The 20366-nt window shown below is 37.9% G+C and overlaps 1 protein-coding gene across 1 annotated transcript; it reads left to right on the forward strand.

The window, feature by feature from the left end:
• Positions 1-2951: 2951 nt before the first annotated feature.
• LOC149829746 (BTB/POZ domain-containing protein At5g48800-like) lies at positions 2952-17207 on the forward strand. Its single transcript, XM_090015616.1, has 4 exons — positions 2952-3603; positions 12992-13058; positions 13812-14987; positions 16522-17207. Exons 1-4 carry the CDS (start codon positions 3530-3532, stop codon positions 17005-17007), a joined length of 1803 nt encoding a protein of 600 aa, XP_089871742.1. The 5' UTR covers positions 2952-3529; the 3' UTR covers positions 17008-17207.
• Positions 17208-20366: the final 3159 nt, after the last annotated feature.

The following is a 20366-nucleotide window of genomic DNA, read 5'->3' on the forward strand; positions in this document are numbered from 1 at the left end:
CAAAGCACAGATGAATGCTTATCCATATGCATCAGTTGTTGGTAGCTTTTTAATCAGATATTTCTTTTGCAGTAGGGGTGCTTGGCAGATTTCAGTCTAACCCAGGTTTACCCCATTCGAAGGCTGCCAAGAAAGTCTTTTGGTACTTGCAAGGGACAAAAGACTATATGTTGACGTATCATAAAGTTGATCACCTCGAGGTCATTGACTACTCAGATGTGGACTTAGGAGGATGCCTTGATAGTAGAAAGTCTACTACTGGGTACGTCTTCTTACTTGCTGGGGGGCGCGATCTCTTGGAGGAGTGAAAAACAGACGACCACTGTTGCCTACACCATGGAGGCAGAATTCATAGCATTATACGAGACTGCCTCGTAGGCTATATGGTTAAAGAACTTCATATCATAGTTAAAGGTAGTTGATTCCATTGGAAAGTCATTGAAGGTCTGCTGTGATAATGAAGATGAGGTGTCCTTTTCGAACAACAATAAAAGTAATACGTCATATAAGCATATAAAATTGAAGTATTGTGTTGTTAAAGAAATGACGGAGAATTATTTAGTGCATATTGTTAATATTGGTGCCAAAGAGATGATCACTGATCGCTGATCCTCTTACTAAAGGGCTAGCACCAGGATTATATTTCGAACATGTAATGAGGATGGGCTTGTTAAACTCTTTTTTATGTATGCATATAAATAAAGTGATCACTTTCAGTTCTTGATTCTCATTATTTTTGTTGTTAATCTCATAAGGATTAGAGATTCAACTAAGGACCTATAAACTAGAATAAAAAGGCCATTCTATTCATCAATTTATTCCCATAAGGTTTTCTGGTTAAAGGGTTTATTGTCGGATCAAGTGGGAGAATGTTGGATTAACCACCACGATTTACGTGGTGGTTATCTACAATGTGGATTCATTCCTACATCTAAGATGATCTCTTCCGATAAACTAGCATAAGATCAAGGGCGAACGGTTACGCAAACTGTTTCCACCCTATGCACTATATAAGGGTGTCATGAGCAACCCTTTCATAAAAGCATCATCTATCAAAAAAATGTGTGTGTGCAAACTAAAGCGAGAAGAGGTTGACTCACCGGTAGTATTCGAAAGCCTGCGCTTGTGGTGGCTGCAACTCGGTTGAGCAGACAAATCTCCTTGGCTTGATCGATCATCAGAATCCAATTCGTCTTCCTCTACTCCAGCGACCTTCGATTCCCAGCAACAGCAGCCTATCAATGGCTGCCTCAGGTACGCAGCACTTCTCCTATGCTTTTGTTGTTTATATAACTGCCTTTGTGTTTGCCGTGTGTCATTATTTTTTTTGTCACAGTACAGGGTCACCGGCATTAACAAGGGAGACGATCCCGGACGACCCCAACCCAAGAGGAGGTTGATTAGGAGCAGCAGCACGCTAAAAGTGTACAATGGCATTGCACTTGATCCTACCTGAGAGGGACGTGTACGTGTTTGCCTATCCACCTTTCTCTCATTCATTTGTAGTATTCACTAGTACAATTCATGACAGCTAATTAATCAAAATTATTAGATCAAATAATTGTTATAAATCTATGAAAGATACTGACCACTTTCAAATATATTCTCACAAGGATACTGCTGACAACTCCAGCTTCCTCTCACCAACGGAGGCTGGGCTTGTCTGGTAGGATTAGCTTAGTGCAGGTCACCTTGTGTTGGGACGTTGCAGGTTCAAAACCCAATGGTATATTTGTACAACTGGTAGGATCTGCCTAACCACAGTTTGCTTTTCAAAAAAAAAAACTCCAACCACATCTCCGTTATCATCTCTTCTCCCATCACCCCTCTCATCTCCTACCAACACCGGCTCCCAAGCATAGCCTTATTAATTAACACTTGCACTGTGTTGACCGCGCTCACTTCCCAACATGAATAGTGTGTTACTCTACTAGTTTATACCACAAATGTTGCTGATGTTTTTAAAGTATCATGTTTTTTCTTTATATTAATGTGATAAAAGCAATTTCTGTAATTTTTATATTATAATTTGTGATGAGTTTAATCACATTTAATATCCTATAAGATTCAATTTCAAAAACCATAAAAAATTTGATGGTTCACACAATTCATGAAAGCAAAGATGGCTTTAAAATTAGCTGAAAAATGATGTCGGAGTCAACTTTAACACATGAAAATAGTAAATAGGATATGATAGCCATGATGCAAAACAACGAAAATTACTTTTTGCTTTTAGACATAATTTATGTTAATCAAGAGTTTACAACTAGGGGTGTCAACGGGCCTAGTTTACCCGAACCCGACTCAAGTCAAACCCTATAAGGTCCTAGTATGGTGATAAATAAGAAGACCCGATTAACACTTGGGTCCAAACTCGAAGGTCCGATTAATACATGGACCCAGATATAGTTTGTGAAATCTTATACTAGACCCAGACCTGACCCGAGTTTCGATTAAGACCCGCAATTTTTCAATGTAAAAATGATAAAAGATATGGTTTGGGCGGGTTTGGTTGATGTAGTTCTTATTGGGTTCGAATACGGTTTTTCTTATAGTAGATCCAATTAAACCTGCTTCCGAGATACCATATCCAAAAATCTGGTGCAAGTATGGTTCCACCTCAAACCAAACCCGACCCCTTGACACCCCTAGTTACCACCCCCACAGTTTTTTTTTTTAGAGAAACATACAATGACTGTATTGATACAGATTGAAAAAACGAGGCAGCAGATTTGGTGTGATGAGCAATCACACTTAAAAGCAAAAAACACAACTAAAAACAGAGGAAAAAAGACCAGAAAAACAGAGTACCACAGAATTTTCAATGTAATAATAAGATTTTTTTTATTCGTCAAGATTTGGTAGGTTGTTGATTTATTATGTCCTTAAATAACATGCTTAAATATCACCATCGAATGATTCAAAATCCTTTTTCCATTAAGCAAACCATTGTACTATAACTAAACAAAAAAAAGAATTATGAAAAAGGTGACTTCCACTCAATATTTATGTACCTTAGTGTTACCTCCATCAAAATATCAGGAAAAAACTAGTAGTTGTAACCAGATGCCAAAATCCTACTTTTACTAGAAAATATCATTCTTGTCTATGACTAAGAAACTAAGGCCACTTTGTGGTAATTCCTCCCAAAATCAACTGCCCCCACTTACCATCCCATACTCTTCCTTTTTTTTATTTCATCCCAACCGTTAATGTAGTGGTCCAGTGAACTCCCGGGAATTTCTGAGGCTTGTCTTTTTGGTGGGCATTTGAAGTTCCACTATTCTCCTGCTTTTGCTAGTGATTCCTTGTAACTCATCATCATCTGCTGCTGCCTTCTTTTGTGCTCGACCCCCACAGACATGACCCACTATTTCCATCACTTGACACCACCGCCACCCTCTTCCTTGATCTCCTCCCTTGGCCTGCACACCAACCATTCGACCATTTGCCTCAACCAACTCTTGGTTCAGCACCCCAACTCTGTTTGGCTTTTGAGAGATCTGGGTCTCTCTGTTTATCACCCCAAATGGATTACGACTGGTCTCTGTCGAAATTCCTCACTCAGCAAGCCCTTTCCAGCCAGTCTGGAGGAAATAAATGGTATCATACTGAATTTTGATCCTTGTTTGTGGGTTTGATGGTTGATTGTATGATTTTTGAGATTTGTAAAAAGTTTATGAAAGTTGGTCTCTGATAGTTGGTATCACTATTTGCCAGAATAACTTGTAGGAAAAACCAATTGCTGACTTGCAAGAGTTCTTTATTTTATGTCAGAGTGGTGATGCTCTCGAAGATGGCTTTTCTTAGTACATCTTCTGTCTGCTTTTCTGGTTGAAAATTTAATTGTGATGTAGCTTAGCTTGCTTATACAGCTTCCTCTACTTAGGCTTCTTGCATCCTCACTTCATGAATGAGTTCTGAGGTGAGGAGAGATTATTAAAGAATTTCCAGCTGATAATTAAAAGATAAAAATAATATCTAATGTGATAATAATTTTGAAGGAGGCGGTTACTGAATGTAATGCAGAAGACCTGTTGTTTTTTGAGAAATTTTTTGGGCATTTTGAAATGCTTATCTGTGCCGTACTGAAAATTTTGAGGGGATTCTTTTAGATGTGATCCTTATTAAAGCACCACACCTAAGTAATCATTCATATTTCACAGTATTTGACTTATATCTTGTGAGATCCGCTTCATTTTTTCATTACCAGAAAAATCCTTCCTACTTCTTTAGGAATTTCTGATGTCTTCTGAATAATCACTCTGATTGCTTTAGCCTATCCCATGTGTTGACCTCTAGACACTATCCATCCAAATTTGAGTCTTAGATGTGGTTGTCGCATATAGGGGAACCTCTAGACACTATCCATCCATTTGTTACTCTTTTTTTTTTTGGATTTAAATCATGGACGTAGCTTTTTTCCCATGATAATACCAACTTCTATGTGGTCATTGGAATTCCTATGACAGTCTTGAACATTGGATTCTTTTGTTTAAAAGGGAGTCAATTTTTGTTATATGAATTGAAAATTTAGCATATCAATGATTTTGGGCAATGGGATAGTGGTATCAAGTTCAGAAAACTCAGTCTAAGGGTGCTTTTCACACTGAAGACTAAAGCAATGCTTAAAGTGTTCACTATAGAAGATTTGGGGCATTTTCTTGAGATCATTGTGATATTTCATCGAAGAATATGTGATTGATTTTGTAATGAGGACTTGAATGTTAGTGCATCAGCTTATTGATACACCTATGTAGCAATACTGTAAACTTTGTGAAGACAAAGAAAGATATGAAAAATCTTATATCAAAACCATTAAGCCTATGTTATGAATGTCTTAAGACAACACTTGCATGCTCCAACTATCGTTCATATGAAAGCCATGTTTACTTGAGGAGAAGTCAAGTAAAGGAAGTTCAAGTTTTAAACTTGCATTGTTGCAGATTGGGAATACCCATTTCAATGATCGAAGACCTATTGTGGATTTATTAGAGGAAATCTAGTTTTTTAAATAAGGCAAAAATGTAGTATTGAGTTCAAGTTTCAAAAACGGAGCATAGATCAATGGCACTTGAGGCTTATGAAGAGCTATAGCTTTCAATGAATTAGGTGTTAAAGTATCACTAACAGTTGCTCTTTATTATGATAATCATGCAAGCCATATATGCTGTCGCTAGTATTGAATTTATGAGCACATATAACACATTCATATTGACTGCCATTTTGTTCATGAGAAAGTTGACAAGGGTATATTCAAGCCGTCATGTTCAGACTTGAATTTAATTTTCTAATATTCTTAAAAAAACAGTTAATAGATCGTAGTATATGGATCTCTTGAGAATGATGGAGGTGATGCCATCTTTTTCCCACAATGATATTTTGTCCTTTTTCAGTTGGCAGCTGTATAGTGGGGTTGATGTGCATATTTTACTTTTTAAGGGTGTTACAAAAGGTTAAAAACCAAAGGTCAGAGAGCAAATTTTGTTGCAAGAGAACACAAAGTGAATATACTTCTACTAAATCTTTGCACATACATGCTCAGGTTTAAATATAAAGTATGGCTTTATTATAGCATTAGAGCATTTTAGTGAATTTCTACAATGTGTTTAGGGATGGCAATGGACCGGGGAAGGGCGGGGGAAAAGGTCTCCATCCCCCCCCATCTCAAAATCTGAACCTCCATCCCCGCACGGGGATAGATTTTAACCTCCACCCCCGCCTCCATCCCTGTTTCATGTCCTCTATCCCCCTTCCAAAAGGGGGCGAGGCGGGGCCCCATTTCCCCTCGGTTTAGTGTCATCCCTTAGAAGGATTGGGGATGGGGCAGGGCAAGGCGGGGATCAAGACGGGGATGGGGCGGGGCGGGGGAAAGCATAAGTCCATCCCCGCACGGGGATGGATTTTAACCTTCATCCCCGCCTCCATCCCCGTTTCATGCCCTTCATCCCTGGTCCAAACAGGGCGAGGCGGGGCTCCGCTTTCCCCCGGTCCACTGCCATCCCTAGATGTGTTCATTGATGAAGAGGGGTGGCCATCGGGCCAGCCTGGCCTAGCCCGTTTAGGGCCCAATAAGAGCCCGATAGGCCCGATCCACATCTTGTCATGAGCCTGGCCTGACCCGATTATAATTGGGCTCGGACTGAACTCAGAATGGGATTGTTGGGCCCCATGTATTTTACACATGGGACCAGCCTGAATGGAGCCCGATTATTTAACCGGGCTAGGCCCACTCCGAGTTCATTCGGGCCTGGACTGCATTTTGCAACCTAAGCCCAACCCGTTACGGACCAGGTACCCGACAGCCCGTTGGGTAGCCAGCCCGATGATCACCCTTGCTGATGAATGGTCATCCTTTATATAATGATATGGATTGACCTTTCTGTCCAAAGCTTACTGCTTCTCTTCTTCAATATTCTTTATTCTTTGGTTAATCATTGTTCCATTCAGATAGTCACATTTGCAAAATGCAAATCAAGATTTTCTAATTTCTTTTATTTGGATATGGATCCTTAGTGTTTCTTCTCAAAAGGGTGTATAATTGGCTTTGTGATTGGTCAAAGATGAATTTCAAGAAAATGCAAATACATCCTTAAATGAATGCCTTTTTTTTCTACCATGTGTGCCCTTTTAGAGACATTCTTTTGTTGAATAGACCTGCCATTCAAATCAAAGGGAAACAGGTTCTTTGTGACATGTTTACCATCTGCTATGTCTATTATTGATTTTAAATTTGGTCTTCTTTCTGCTCGTTTGTCTCTTTTGGCAAAGCCCTAAATTTGGAGTGTTTGGTAAATTTTCCTCTTGTTACTACTACCAGGTTTTTTTGTTGGATTTTTTTTTTCTAATGTGAGCGCCTGATCAAGGTTGCTATTTACAAGCCAATTTCCTTGACAACCATGGCTTAGATTTTCCATCTTGTTTTTCTAAATCATATCGTAGATGCCTTTTTTCTAATTTTCTAACTTTTTTTCTGAGCGACTGTTGATTCAAACTGGGACAAGGTTCATCTAATTGGAAGTTGACAAAATTAATCTGTATCTTCCTATGTCTTTCCTTGATGAAGTCCTAATGGTAATCTTATATCATATACATGTAGGCATTGTGGTCACTTTCAATTGTATATGTGGGAGATTTGCTCTCAGAGCGGAGATTCTTTTCTCTTATAAATTGTGTTCATGTTATCATCTAGTGGATGCAAAAATCAATGTATAGTTAGAAAAGAAAGATACAAATGGTGGACAAAACCCATATCAGTTAATCTTGTGATAGTTGTGTATTCAATAATAATTGCTCACTCCTTATAACAAGGTTTTCCATCCTTAGCAAGTGCTCCAAAATTGTTACAGTTTTGTCTTCACATATCTTTTAAGTCATGATTTACTGTTTTCTATTCATGGAACAACCCTCTAAGATTTGTGATCATGCAGAAGTTACTCAGCTTAGCAATAAAACAAATGCTATGTCAAGTCTTGCTCAATAGCAGTATAATTGCAGAAAGCCTAGTAAGCCTATGGATTAGGACCTGTTCCACTTCTAATCTTATGATGAATAATTTCATCTTCTTTTCATTTTCTCTTTTCTCTTTGGTGATGTCATGTATATGTATGAATGTCACACACAACTATAACTAAATAAAATCAACAAAGGGAAAAGTGCAGAAACACTCAATTCGATTACTGGGGAGTGAGGTTCAGATTGCTGAGAAAAAAATCCTACAGCCAAAATCTAGTTCTACTGTCCTATTAAACATTAAGAGACTGAATGGTGTGTGATTTTCCAGGAAACTGCATTCTTTAATCTCAACTCTGTCCCCTACGTAAAAACCAAAATCAAGTGACTACAAATGCCTTAACAGATAGACATAATGTGAAAGACCACCTTTTACAATTTAGTTATGGTAGAAGTGTTTGTGAAGATAATATTCTCTTATTGAGGGTTATAAATTAACACTATTCCATGTGGATCATATATGATGTCATTCTCAGAGTAATGACCGTCCCTTTGGGATGACAATCAGTCTCTTGCATCTTAGACCCATAATTCAGTAGCAGTTCTTTCAGTACATTTCCTTAAGATATCGTGATGTTAAATTATGCTCCCACTGAAACATGACCATGTCCTCAGCTCAATTCTACCCTCAGTGCTCACTTATTTCATGCATTCTTGATGTACAAAGCCCCAAGAATCTTGTCTTAGTTCACTAATACTAAAGCTCCTCATGATGCATGTACGTGTGAGCATTTTGTGCAAATGGGAACTTTATATGTGTGTGTGTTGCTAATGTAACGACCCCAACTCATACCTCTTAAAAATGCAGATTTTTTTTTAAACCAATTACGAAAATATTTTCAGAGACCCGGAGCCTTTACAGTTCCACTCACAGTTGGATAACCAAACAAACCACCAAGAATCTTACATTTATCATTTACACCATAACGATCCAAATTTTATTAAGAAATAATGGTCTCGAGACAATTACATAAGTCAGAGTGCATGAACAATTTAATGTAAAGCAAAAGTAAAGGAAAGTTGAGCTACGTTGTCCATCTATGAAACTGTCTAGCAAACGTGTAGCACTTGTAGCTCTCACAAAAACAAGTCACTTCACTGATCCCCTACGGTTGCGAAAAACTATAAAACTAGGGGTGTCAGAACTTCGAGAAATTCTATGTATATATTTTAGAGGAAACAGATAAGATTCATGCAATATTTTAGAAGAATTGCATTTATAACAAATTCATATTTTAAGCAAACATTTATGTAACAGGGAACAAGTGTTAAACAAGAGGAGAATAAGTATTCATGCAATAAAGAGCATACATCATGCAATCACACATATATCGTAACTAAGAGAAAAGTAAATATACATGATCTAATGTTTAGCAGAAATATGCATGATTTCTATGCATATGCATGAATAAATTATTATCTTTTATTAGGGTATTCTTTCATATGCATGTCCCTATTAAATGCACACAATTTAAGTTTCTCTTTTTAATTATTGTTGCTCGCGGATATACCAAACAAGTAGAATTTTCAGAGGTCAAGTAGGGTTCTCATGGTAACTTAGCACACAAGTTGTATTTTATTACTAGGTTCCAAACTTAGTCCTTGACCGAATCACCCTCGGAACATTAGACCTTCACATTTAATGTCGGGACACTAAGGACCTCCATATCTAATAGTGTCACTTTCTTGCTATACCAAAACAACAGTTGTGTCTACGCACCACCCCCAAGTAAAGTGACGGACTCTCCCTAAAACCGTGGTCAGGAGAAAGAATCTCAATATCGTGTTCAAGGATAATCAAATAGTGCACACGAAGTTTTTGTATCCTTATGGTCACCCAAAACCAAAACTCTAAGATTCTCATTCTTCTGATGGGAGATCTCAGAACGTATATTACATTGTTCTTATATTTTTATTTTATTATTATTAATCCATTTCTTTAATTTGCAATTCAGCATGCAAAAAAAGGCAAAAGCCCGCATATTCCCTTGCAAGAACCATCACAAGACCACCGCTCGCGGAAAAGCATAGAACAGTGCAATACAATGCAAACTATTTATATGATTTTTGTGATGCATTTACAATAAATAAAGATGAGCAAAATTAAAGCTGGAGGCCCACGATAATTCATTCCGATCATCGATGCATCATATGCAAAAATTATAACGATATGCAATATATACAATGATGTTAACATGTTTCCAAATGCACAATCATTCATACCAATTTGATAATGTGCATGAGCCACCATAATCATATGCATGTGTTCACCATCCATGTGCAAGTGTTTAAGTGTGGTCATTTTTGCATATGCTTTTATGCAATTCATATACTTATGACAAGTGCACGCATTCACTTAATGCACATATTCATGTCAATGCATTCTTCTACCTGTGGACATTCATGCAACTATATACATGTAAACCCACATAATTTCATGTATACTCAAACATTGGAAACCAACTTCATAATAACATTATACTTATATCATATCCCATCAAGGCAAGTGAAAAATCACATTCACAATATAAATGAGATTCAAAGTGCATATTTACGACATAAGTTGAAAGTCTTATGACGATGCCAAACCCATTCACTCTAGGTTTGCACATGCATTGATAACAACCTGGAAGTAACATAATACTAAACCATGTCATGTCAAGCTAGAACATGTGAATAAGGCATTTCCATTTTCGGCATGTGCTCAACTCAAAATGCACACACTCAGTTAAAATCTAAAAAAAATTAGATACATCACAAGGTATATATATATATATATATATATATAAACATATATATATATATATACTCTTCCTTTTTTTTTCTAGGAAATAAGTTGCATCCCCAGCCGTGCCCCACTCGGTTGGGACCTGTAGGCCCAAGGCAGGGAGCGGGTGGCCAACAGGATCCGGCCTGCTCCAGTGATATAATTTTTTTTTTTTTAACATACCCAGGCCATCACCCAGTCGGCTGGGCCTGACAGGGTACTGAAAGGCCCAGGATGAGACTGTGCACCTCATTCATTCATCATGATGAAATCAGTATAAAGGTACAGGTGACAAAGGATATAAAAATATCCAAGAAATAGAATAGATTGTAATACATGTTTTAAAAGCATGTCCAGGAAATTTTCTACATAGATCATCACCATGAAAAGAACATTTGATCTTAATAACATAAAATCCTTTTTCTTTCCAGCATGAAGTCCATTGTAAAAGCAAAAATACTTTCATGTTAACAACTATGCCAGCATCTCATAATTGGAGTCCAGATGAATGAGACCAGTGATCCAAATTTGTTTGGTAATTCCATTCCCTTGAGCTTGCCCAGGATGAGGGCATAAGCAGTCAGTAACAAAATAATGTGCAAAGAAACAGTCATGTAAGGTTTTCACACATACTTGGTGTAGCACTACTATGGGAACAACCACCATGAAATTATGTATGTTCTTCGAGATCAACAATAAAAGCAAGAATTTGTTCAACAGTTAAGATGATCCACCATCATACTGTAAGGTGATGAAAAGTGTCATATGTCCACCTAACATAGCAACTTTATTATGAGATGAACAACCATAAAATGTCAGATACCAAAATTAGCCAGGTCATTGTTCACAATATTTTTTTTTGGGGATAATCCAAAGGAAAGCCCCTTGTTTTTTTTTTTGAAACACCCAGCCCAACCTACCCAGCTGACAGGGCTGATTGCCCAGCCAGCAGTAGAGGGGCTGGGCTTTTAGAAAACCCAGATTTTTAGAAAACCCTGTACACTTATAAATATAGATTCAAATCAGGCATTAATATGCACTCAAGCAAGACTGCATTATAAATGTAGCAGACAGATTATTTTTTTTCTATTTCACATAACCATTAGTGTAAACAGGAATTTTCTTTTAACGAAACAGATTGCATTGCTTTTCGTTTCTTTTCAAAACTACACACCCAAGATATGGACCAGATCTGCTCACGTTAAACACATGGCAGATCGGTCCAACTCCATGTATCAATAGCACATTAAGGTATTTAGATATGTATATATATACATATATGTAAAAACGCATTTGTGAATACACGCATATGCAGTTTTATTTTTGAAATAGATTTTGAAAAAGGGAAAAACTTTAGCGTCAACTATGGATCTTAGAGTGAATATCAATATTTACTCTTTTCTCACTAGATTTCACTAAAATATTCCATGAAAAACGAATTTGTACTCTTTTTCTCATTCGAAATCAAAAGAGGAACCTGTACCTTTGTGTGAATCGAGAAGAATTAAAATCAACGGTAAAAAATATCAGACGGTTGGAGAAGAGGGCTCCTCTTTATTCTTCTTCCTCCTTCCTCTCTTTTCCTCTATTTTCGTCCCTTCCTCTCTTTCTCTCTCTTCTCCCTCTCTTCTCTTTTCTTTCTTTCCTTTCCCTTCTTTTTTTTATATAAAAAGAGTGAGAGGGGGTGACGTCCCCCCCCCCCCCCCCCCCCCCTCTTCTCCAGCCCTCTCTAAAAGGGCTGGAGGAGAGTTTTCTAAATGTGAAACTCTCTCTCTCTAGTTTCCAAAAATTTAGAAATTTCCATGACTTTTTTAAAACTTTCCAATTCTTTTAAAACTCTCTCTTAATACTTCTTAGGTAAGTAGGAGGACTCTTTTAAGAAGTCTTACTCAGCCCTAAACCAAATTTTTGGAATTAATAAATTTTAATTTAATAATTAATTATTTAATAATTAATTAAATAAAATTCGATAATGTGATTTTCGGGCCAACTGGAACTCGAATTCAAGAAAGTAAAATATCATTACACTCAGAATTTTGAGACGCATCCAACGACATATTACACAAATATCAAATTCCAAATTTCACCTAAAAATAACCCGAATTTCGCTCAAATTTTGCTTGAATTTAAAATTCAAAAATAAAACTCTTTATCGCGCTTCGATGGGCTCGTCATGACCTTATCGATGGAACCTGGGCCAAGCCCTGACCCAAAGACATAGTTTAAAAATCGAGCCTCAAACGTTTTCTCTCCCAGACAGCCAAATTTTTGACAAAATTTAAAAATGACTAAGTATAGAAATGTGTGATATTACAGCTAGGACCAAGACAATCAGGAAACATAAGTCCATTTTAGCTTTCAGGGAAGAATTTTCACGTATGCATGAAAATTGAACATTGTGGATTATGATGTAAGAAGTGCATATAAACCTCCAAAATGTTGCAACTGTGTACATGGTTTATACGCTGCATACATGGATAGACTCTTTCTAACTGTTTGATTTATCTTTTGTTTCCTTTTATGGATGAGTGTCTTAACCACACTAGATTTGCTATTTCTTGGTTGTTTACTTTTAGTGGAATTAAACTTCTGAAACCATTTTTTCACTTTAATGTGATCCTTTTTCTAGCTGAGTCTGCATATGTGGCACATAAAATGATTATAAAACTCCATTTTATTTGGTTAACATTATTATCCGGACATTTTTTACAGGATATTTCCTGATATGCCAAGTGATATCACTGTTGAAGTGAATGGAGGAAGCTTTGCCTTGCACAAGGTAAATGTCTTGATTTTTAAATTTTGTTATTTGTACTGATTTGTATGGTGTATATTGGTGTATGTTTTTTCCTTTGAGTGAAGTATGTATTACCACTTGACTGCATTTCTGCCAAATCCCAATCATTCGAAGTATATAAATAATTTAATTCACAAAGCATACAATTCAGGATAGTGACACCACTAATAAACAAATGTTAAAAACATTCTAATTACCACTACCTCAGTTAACCATTAAGCGGATACAGTTAACAGTGAAAAAACATGTATATGGTTGAACACAAATTTTTCAAGCATTATGTATGCCAGGGAAAAAAATGATAAATCAAGTTTACAAAAATTTATGAGAACTCTTTGGCATCAAATTTGATTGAGAAGTTGTCATTTCAAACTAATATGCTTTAACTTGATGAAGACATATTGCATTAAGTTGCCTTAGTTTATAATTTTAAAATATGTATAAAGTGATTATGATGATTTGAGTGTAAATCTGCTCCATCTCAGCCATAGTCCAGCATGTTCCTGTGTTCTAGCTTTAATAGCGTGTTATGCACTTACTATCATATCTAAAGATATCCATTTACGCTATAACTTCTGGATCCTAATTTTCACCATATCCAATATCATTATGCACTCATAATCTGTTACATCCACCAATCCCTTTTTCTTCTTTATTTCTTTTTTTGTTCTGTTTCCCTTTTGGTTTCTGTTGAATTTTTCAGTTTATCTGATGATGCTTCTTTGGAAATTGGAGTTCCCTCTTGTCTCTCGAAGTGGCAGATTCAGAAAGTTAGCTGCAGAGCTCAAGGATTCTGATATTTTGAGGCTGGAGTTGCTTAATTTACCAGGAGGAACTGAATCTTTTGAGTTGGCAGCAAAATTTTGCTACAGTATTAACTTTGAGATCACACCATCCAATGTAGCACAACTATGTTGTGTGTCTGAGTACCTTGAAATGACTGAAGAGTACGCTATGGAAAATCTTGCATCTCGTGCAGAAGCTTACATGGATGGAGTGGTTTGCAAAAGCCTCGAGAAGTCTGTTGAAGTTTTACGACAATGTGATTACCTGCTTCCACTAGCTGAGGAGTTGAGAATTGTCAGCAAATGCACTGATGCAATAGCATCCATAGCATGCACAGAACAGATAGCTTCTAGCTTCTCCAGATTAGAGTATAGCAGCTCTGGGCGGCTGCATACTAATAAACAGGCTAAAAATGGTTCCAGAGATTGGTGGATTGAAGATCTTTCTGTACTATGTCTTGACATGTATCAGAAAGTTATATTGGCAATGCGGTATCGAGGTCTTCATCCTGACAGTATTGGTGCATCTCTTGTGAACTATGCTCAGAAAGTGTTGACTAAAAAGACTAACTTTTGGAATGCATGCAACCAACCAAAGATTGATTTTATGGGTTCAATTGAATCTAAACAGATAATATTAGTGGAGACAATCACAAGTCTGCTACCTGTGGAGAAACAAGCTGTTCCAATAAGCTTTCTTTTTGGGCTTCTGCGAACTGCAGTCATGTTAGAATGCTCAATCGCTTGCAGGCTCGACCTTGAGAGGAGGATTGCATCACAACTGGATATGGTCACTCTAGATGATCTCCTTATCCCATTGTTTAGGCATGCTGGAGATACAATGTTTGATGTTGACACTGTGCATAGGATTGTGGTGAATTTTTTGCAGCAAGATAACAGTGATGATGATTTGGATGATGGCGCTTTTTGTGGATCTGATGGGCCACATTCTCCCTCTCAAACTGCAGTTTTCAAAGTATCAAAGCTAGTGGACAGTTACCTTGCAGAGATTGCTCCAGATGCAAACCTCAAGCTTCTCAAATTCATGGCAATTGCCGAGGCTTTACCATCACATACACGTTTAGTAGATGATGGACTGTATCGAGCCATTGATATCTACCTTAAAGTAAAATCTGTTTGTTACCCTTTCCCTTTTCTTCATGAAATGAATTAAAAACTGTCTTATAATAGTTTATAAGTTTTCCATCTTAGTTATGTCTAGTGATATATATTAAGCATGGTACTTGTCTATGAAGCCATATTTAAGAAATCTGAACATGTAAAAATTACCATTTGTGTTGTAACACGAGTGCTCTGCAAAAACAACAATGGCCATGTTTTTTGTCTTATAAGTGGTCGGAAACACAACAATGACCATGTTTCTTCTGTTTTATTCATGCATGCATATTGGTTACGCCTTGGTATCTTGCCATGAAAAAATATACTAGTCCACATTCCCACTTCCAACTATGAAAAACTTCTATTATATTTTTAAATGACTGATGAATATGAAAAAATATAAATAGTCCACATGCATGCATATTGGTTATGCCTTATTTGTATGCCATGCGATACAAAAAATGATTTTTGCCTTAATGGGTAGTGTTATTGCTTTTTATCAAAAAGTGATTAAAGTTGTTCTGACAATGTAGCTTTGCACTTAACATGTTTACCTTTATTTCTGTTCTTTGTATCAGAAAAGGATGGCCTACCTTTTATACTTTTTTCAGTCCTTTTTATTAGAAAAAGATGACCTAACCTAATGGGGAGGCCTTGTACCCTCCTTGTATGAGGTGGTGGGTTCAAGTTCTGCCCCTTAAAAATTTAAATTTTTTTTTTTAATATAGTCAAGCTCGGCTCGAGCTCGGAATCGAGCCGAGCCTGGACAGTGTTGTTCAAGCTCGACTCTAAGCTTGAGCCGAGTTCGAGCATATGTATTTCTGGCCCAAGCTCGGCTCAAGCTCGGCTCGAGCTCGGCTCAAGCTCGGCTCATGTGCAACCCCCTATGTCCAACTCTTCAGACATAGCCTTCTGCCACTCAGGCTGCAACATAGCTTCAACATAGGATTTTGGCTCATGATAGGACTAAATCATAGCTAAGAAAAACTATACTAGACCACATTCCCACTTCCAACTATGAAAAACTTCTATTATACTTTTAAATGACTGGCGAATATGCTTGTTTACCTTATAGTTTTTTTATCATCCCACTGTTTTGGAAGGTGATCTTTCTTCCTAAGTTGGTTTTCAATCTATGTAACATGGACACTTCTAAAAGGGCAACACACCAGTGTCACACTCATGTCGGTGTGAGCACGACACTTAGACATGGCTTCTGCAGTGTCAGGTGTGGTCAACTACACAGGGGTACATTTCTGTCCCTGGACTCCGTTGTCCCTAACCAAGTCCAGTTTTATTATCTATATTATACACACACACACACACACACACACATATATATATATATATATATATATATATATATATATATATATATATATATATCCACACCCCCGCATATATATCCACACCCCCGCACCCATTTTTTTTGAAACTGGCGTATCACACCCTTCACGCCCATACCCACACATGCACTTTTGTGACAGTTTTCAATCTGCAGTACTATCTATACAGTAGCAAACTCATGTTTCCTGCTGCAGGTTCACCCAGCATTGTCTGACTTGGAGCGGAAAAAACTCTGTAAACTGATTGATTTCAAGAAGTTATCACCTGAAGCAGGTGCACATGCAGCACAGAATGAGCGCCTTCCTGTGCAATCAGTTGTTCAAGTCCTTTACTTTGAGCAGTTAAAGTTCCACAATGCCTTATATGCTGCTCACCCAGATGAAGACCAGAGTATGTTGTATCAGTCTCGACAAATTAGTGGCAGTTTCTTTGGTGTTGCAATGTCTCCTCGTGATAACTATGCATCATTAAGACGAGAAAACCAGGAGCTAAAACTAGAGCTTGCACGTATGAGAATGAGACTAAATGACTTAGAAAGGGAACATGCTTGCATGAGACAAGACCTCGCGAGATCAAGCCCTAACAAGTTTTTAAGCTCTTTATCGTGGAAGTTTGGCAAATTAAGCCCATTTGGAAACAGTAGCTCGACTAGATCAACATCACCTTCGAAGCACTCATAACAAACTGAACTTATTCCCTCTTGTAGAATAGGAAGAAACTCCTCTTAATTCTAGTAAGTTTTATTTTTTCTTTCTTACCTGTGGTTGAAACACCATGTACCAGTCTTTTTCCGCTTTTACAGGAGCGTTATGGACTTCATCTGGCATCTCATCTAATGTACGTAGTCTTGTATATATACATGAAAATCTTTTTCCAGCAATATGCAGACTTTGTTTTGCTCTGAATGATGTTGCTACAAACGATTGCAACTTTGTTTTTCACCATTTTCAGCTCACAAATTTTTAAACACTTTGCAGTTCCTTTTACTGATTTGAATCATCAAAAGTATTTCGATTAATTTTCAAAAGATGATTTTTCCAGCTAGTGCTTTCAACTGAAAATTCAAGTTATATGAATTTTCTTATATATTGCATTTCATGATAAAGCATCATCATGGTATTTTAGAGTTTTTAGTGTTAGGTGTAAGAAAGAAGGGAGAGAAATTCAAAGAAGAAATGGGTTGTTTAGAGATAGAGGTCTTGATGAGGTGGAATAGTCCCATATTGCTTTTGCTTGAGTTTTCTGAGGGCTTTATAAGCAACTAGTGAACTCATACACTTGTTCCTGAGAACAAGGGAGTGGGATGACCACCACACACACACGCGCGCGCGCGCGCCCGCCCGCCGTGTCGTGTCGTGCTGTGCCAAGCCGGGTCGGGTCAGTTCGGGTAATTGGCACTTTAGGGCCATATCCAATCAAGACAAGTATCTTTTTACCCAAAGTTTCTTTGAATTCGGTAACGGGTTATGGGAATGGATAACGGGTCACGACTCCTCGTATTTCGTGCCCGTTATGACGCTTCGGATTCCGTAACGGGTCTCGATCTTTCGAAGACCGTTAACGGATCACGTCTCCTCAGAATCCGTAACGGGTCCTTCCACGTTTCATAACCGTTCGTGGGTTATAAAAGCGTGGTGAGGGCTGGGGTTAGGAAGAGACTGATAGATCGAATTTCTGGAGCTCTGCGATTTCCCATTTTCCCTGTCTCTCTCTTTCCTGTGAGTTATCTCGAAAGGGGTTGTTCTGCAACCTTGGTTCGAAGAGGCTGTTTTCGAAGGACGATCCGTCGAAGTGCACCGTTCGGTTCGTCGTGGCTATTGTATCCTGGGGGATGGACGCCAGACCCTGATTTGCACAGTATGTGGGGGCGAATCTTCTCTAAGGGGAGTACTTTCGTACGCCTTAGCCTAATACATAAACTAAACATGTTCCTGTTGTTTTCTTTATGTTCTATGCATCTGTTTAATCTTATGCTGTCGTCTGGATTTTGGTCTGATGCGGAAAATGCCATGCTTGCTCCCTGTTACTGTTTCGGTCGCCTGTTAATCATGTTATTTACACTGTTCTATTTCTTGTTTTATATCATGATGACGATTGTGAAACTGTGTGATCTGAAAAATGATCCAACATTCTTAGAGAAGATTCTAAGCATGTCGTCGTCTTCTGCGTTTGTACCAAAAGTGGACATGTCCGGTATGCCAGAAAAGTTTGCCGGACAGAACTTCAAGCGTTGGCAGCAACGCATGAAGATCTGGTTCACTACGATAGGGCTGTTGAATGTTCTGGAAGTCGACTGCCCTTCGGTGTCTGATACGAACCCTGACCCTGCTGCAGTCACTGCGGCTGTAGAGTGGAAAGAAAAGGACAGTATATGCCGTGGTTGCATACTGTTGGCTCTGTCCAACACATTGTTCGATGTGTACTGTTCTTCGTCTACCACTGCTAAGGGTTTATGGGATCAACTTGACAAGAAGTACAATACCGAAGACCAAGGTCTTGAAAAGTACTCCATTGCCAAGTTTCTGAAATATCAGATGGTAGAAGGCAAGTCGGTCACTGAGCAGGCACACGAGTTTCTGCTACTGCTCCATAGTTTGGCTGAGTCTGAAATGAAACTTCCTGAGAAGTTTCAGGTTATGACCATCATAGAGAAATTTTCTAAGTCTTGGGTAGACTTCGGTATGTCTCTCAAGCACCGTAGAGGGAAAATTTCTCTAGATGATCTTATGGTAGCCATTGCCATTGAAGAGGAGCATAGGAGCCAGAAACAGATCGTAATGTCAACTGAACCGCCTAAGGTGAACATGATGACCGGAGCTTTTAAGGGCAAAGGACAAAAATCGAAATCTGCAATGAAAAACCAGTTTAAACCTAAGGCCAAAATCCAGAAAAAGGCAAAGAACAAACCTTGCTGGAACTGTGGGCAGGTTGGGCACTGGGCTAAGGAATGTCCTTCCAAGAAAGTCAAAGCTCATGGGACCACAGAAGGAATGCCTCAAGTCAACATGGTGACTGAGGTCGTTGGGACCAGTACTGGGTATGTTTCTGTTAACCCACAAATCTATCACGTTTATGAGCCAACTGAGTGGTTGGTTGACACTGGGGCTAATGTGCACGTCTGTGCTGATAAGTCTGTCTTTGTATCATACCAGGCTGCTGCAGGCAGATCCGTGACTATGGGCAATTCAACGGCTGCAAAGGTGTCAGGGCTTGGATGCGTGGATCTGAAGTTTCCTTCAGGACATGTTCTATCTTTACACAGAGTGCACCATGTGCCTGTAGTTAGAAGGAACATTCTAAGTGGTTCATGTCTTGTTAGAGAGGGTTATGAATTTAACTTTAAATGTAATAAAGTTGTTATTTTACATTCTGAAACTTTTATTGGCAAGGGGTATTTAGATGATGGTTTATTCAAACTTCGTGTTGAACATGTTTGCAGTGATAAATTAGAAAATGATGTTTCTTTTGACTCATTGTCCAATGTTGCTTATAACATAGAATCATCTGACTTATGGCATAATAGATTAGGTCATGTGAATTTCAACTCTGTGAAACGCATGATGAACTTGAAAATGATTCCTGAACATTCCATTGATAAAACTAAAAAATGTGAAATTTGTGTGCAAGCAAAACAATGTAGGAAATCATTCCATACGATTGTTAGAGATTCTGAAATATTGGATCTGGTGCATACAGATATCTGTGAGTTTAATGGAGTGTTAACTAGAAATCATAAAAAGTATTTTATCACTTTTATAGATGATAGCACTAAATACTGTTATGTGTATCTGCTAAAATCAAAAGATGAAGCTTTTGATAAGTTTCTTAACTTTAAGAATGAAGCAGAAACACAAACTGGTAGAAAACTTAAAAGATTGAGGTCTGATAGAGGAGGAGAATATACCTCTAATAAACTCGATGAATATTGCAAATCTGTTGGAATAGTTCATGAGTTTACTGCTCCATATTCTCCTCAATCCAATGGGATTGCAGAAAGAAAGAATAGAACCCTAACTGACATGATAAATACTCTACTTGG

Source organism: Nuphar pumila, chromosome 8 (genome assembly GCF_984573655.1).
Source record: "Nuphar pumila chromosome 8, dmNupPumi1.hap1.1, whole genome shotgun sequence".
Lineage (NCBI taxonomy): Eukaryota > Viridiplantae > Streptophyta > Magnoliopsida > Nymphaeales > Nymphaeaceae > Nuphar > Nuphar pumila.

What these genes read in the sequence shown, in the direction of transcription:
- LOC149829746 (XM_090015616.1), top strand. Translation starts at nt 3,530, where the DNA reads ATGGATTACGACTGGTCTCTGTCGAAATTCCTCACTCAGCAAGCCCTT. An exon ending in CAGTCTGGAGGAAATAAATG is followed by an intron (nt 3,604 to 12,991) that starts GTATCATACTGA and finishes CATTTTTTACAG; the next exon opens with GATATTTCCTGATATGCCAA. An exon ending in CCATTGATATCTACCTTAAA is followed by an intron (nt 14,988 to 16,521) that starts GTAAAATCTGTT and finishes TTCCTGCTGCAG; the next exon opens with GTTCACCCAGCATTGTCTGA.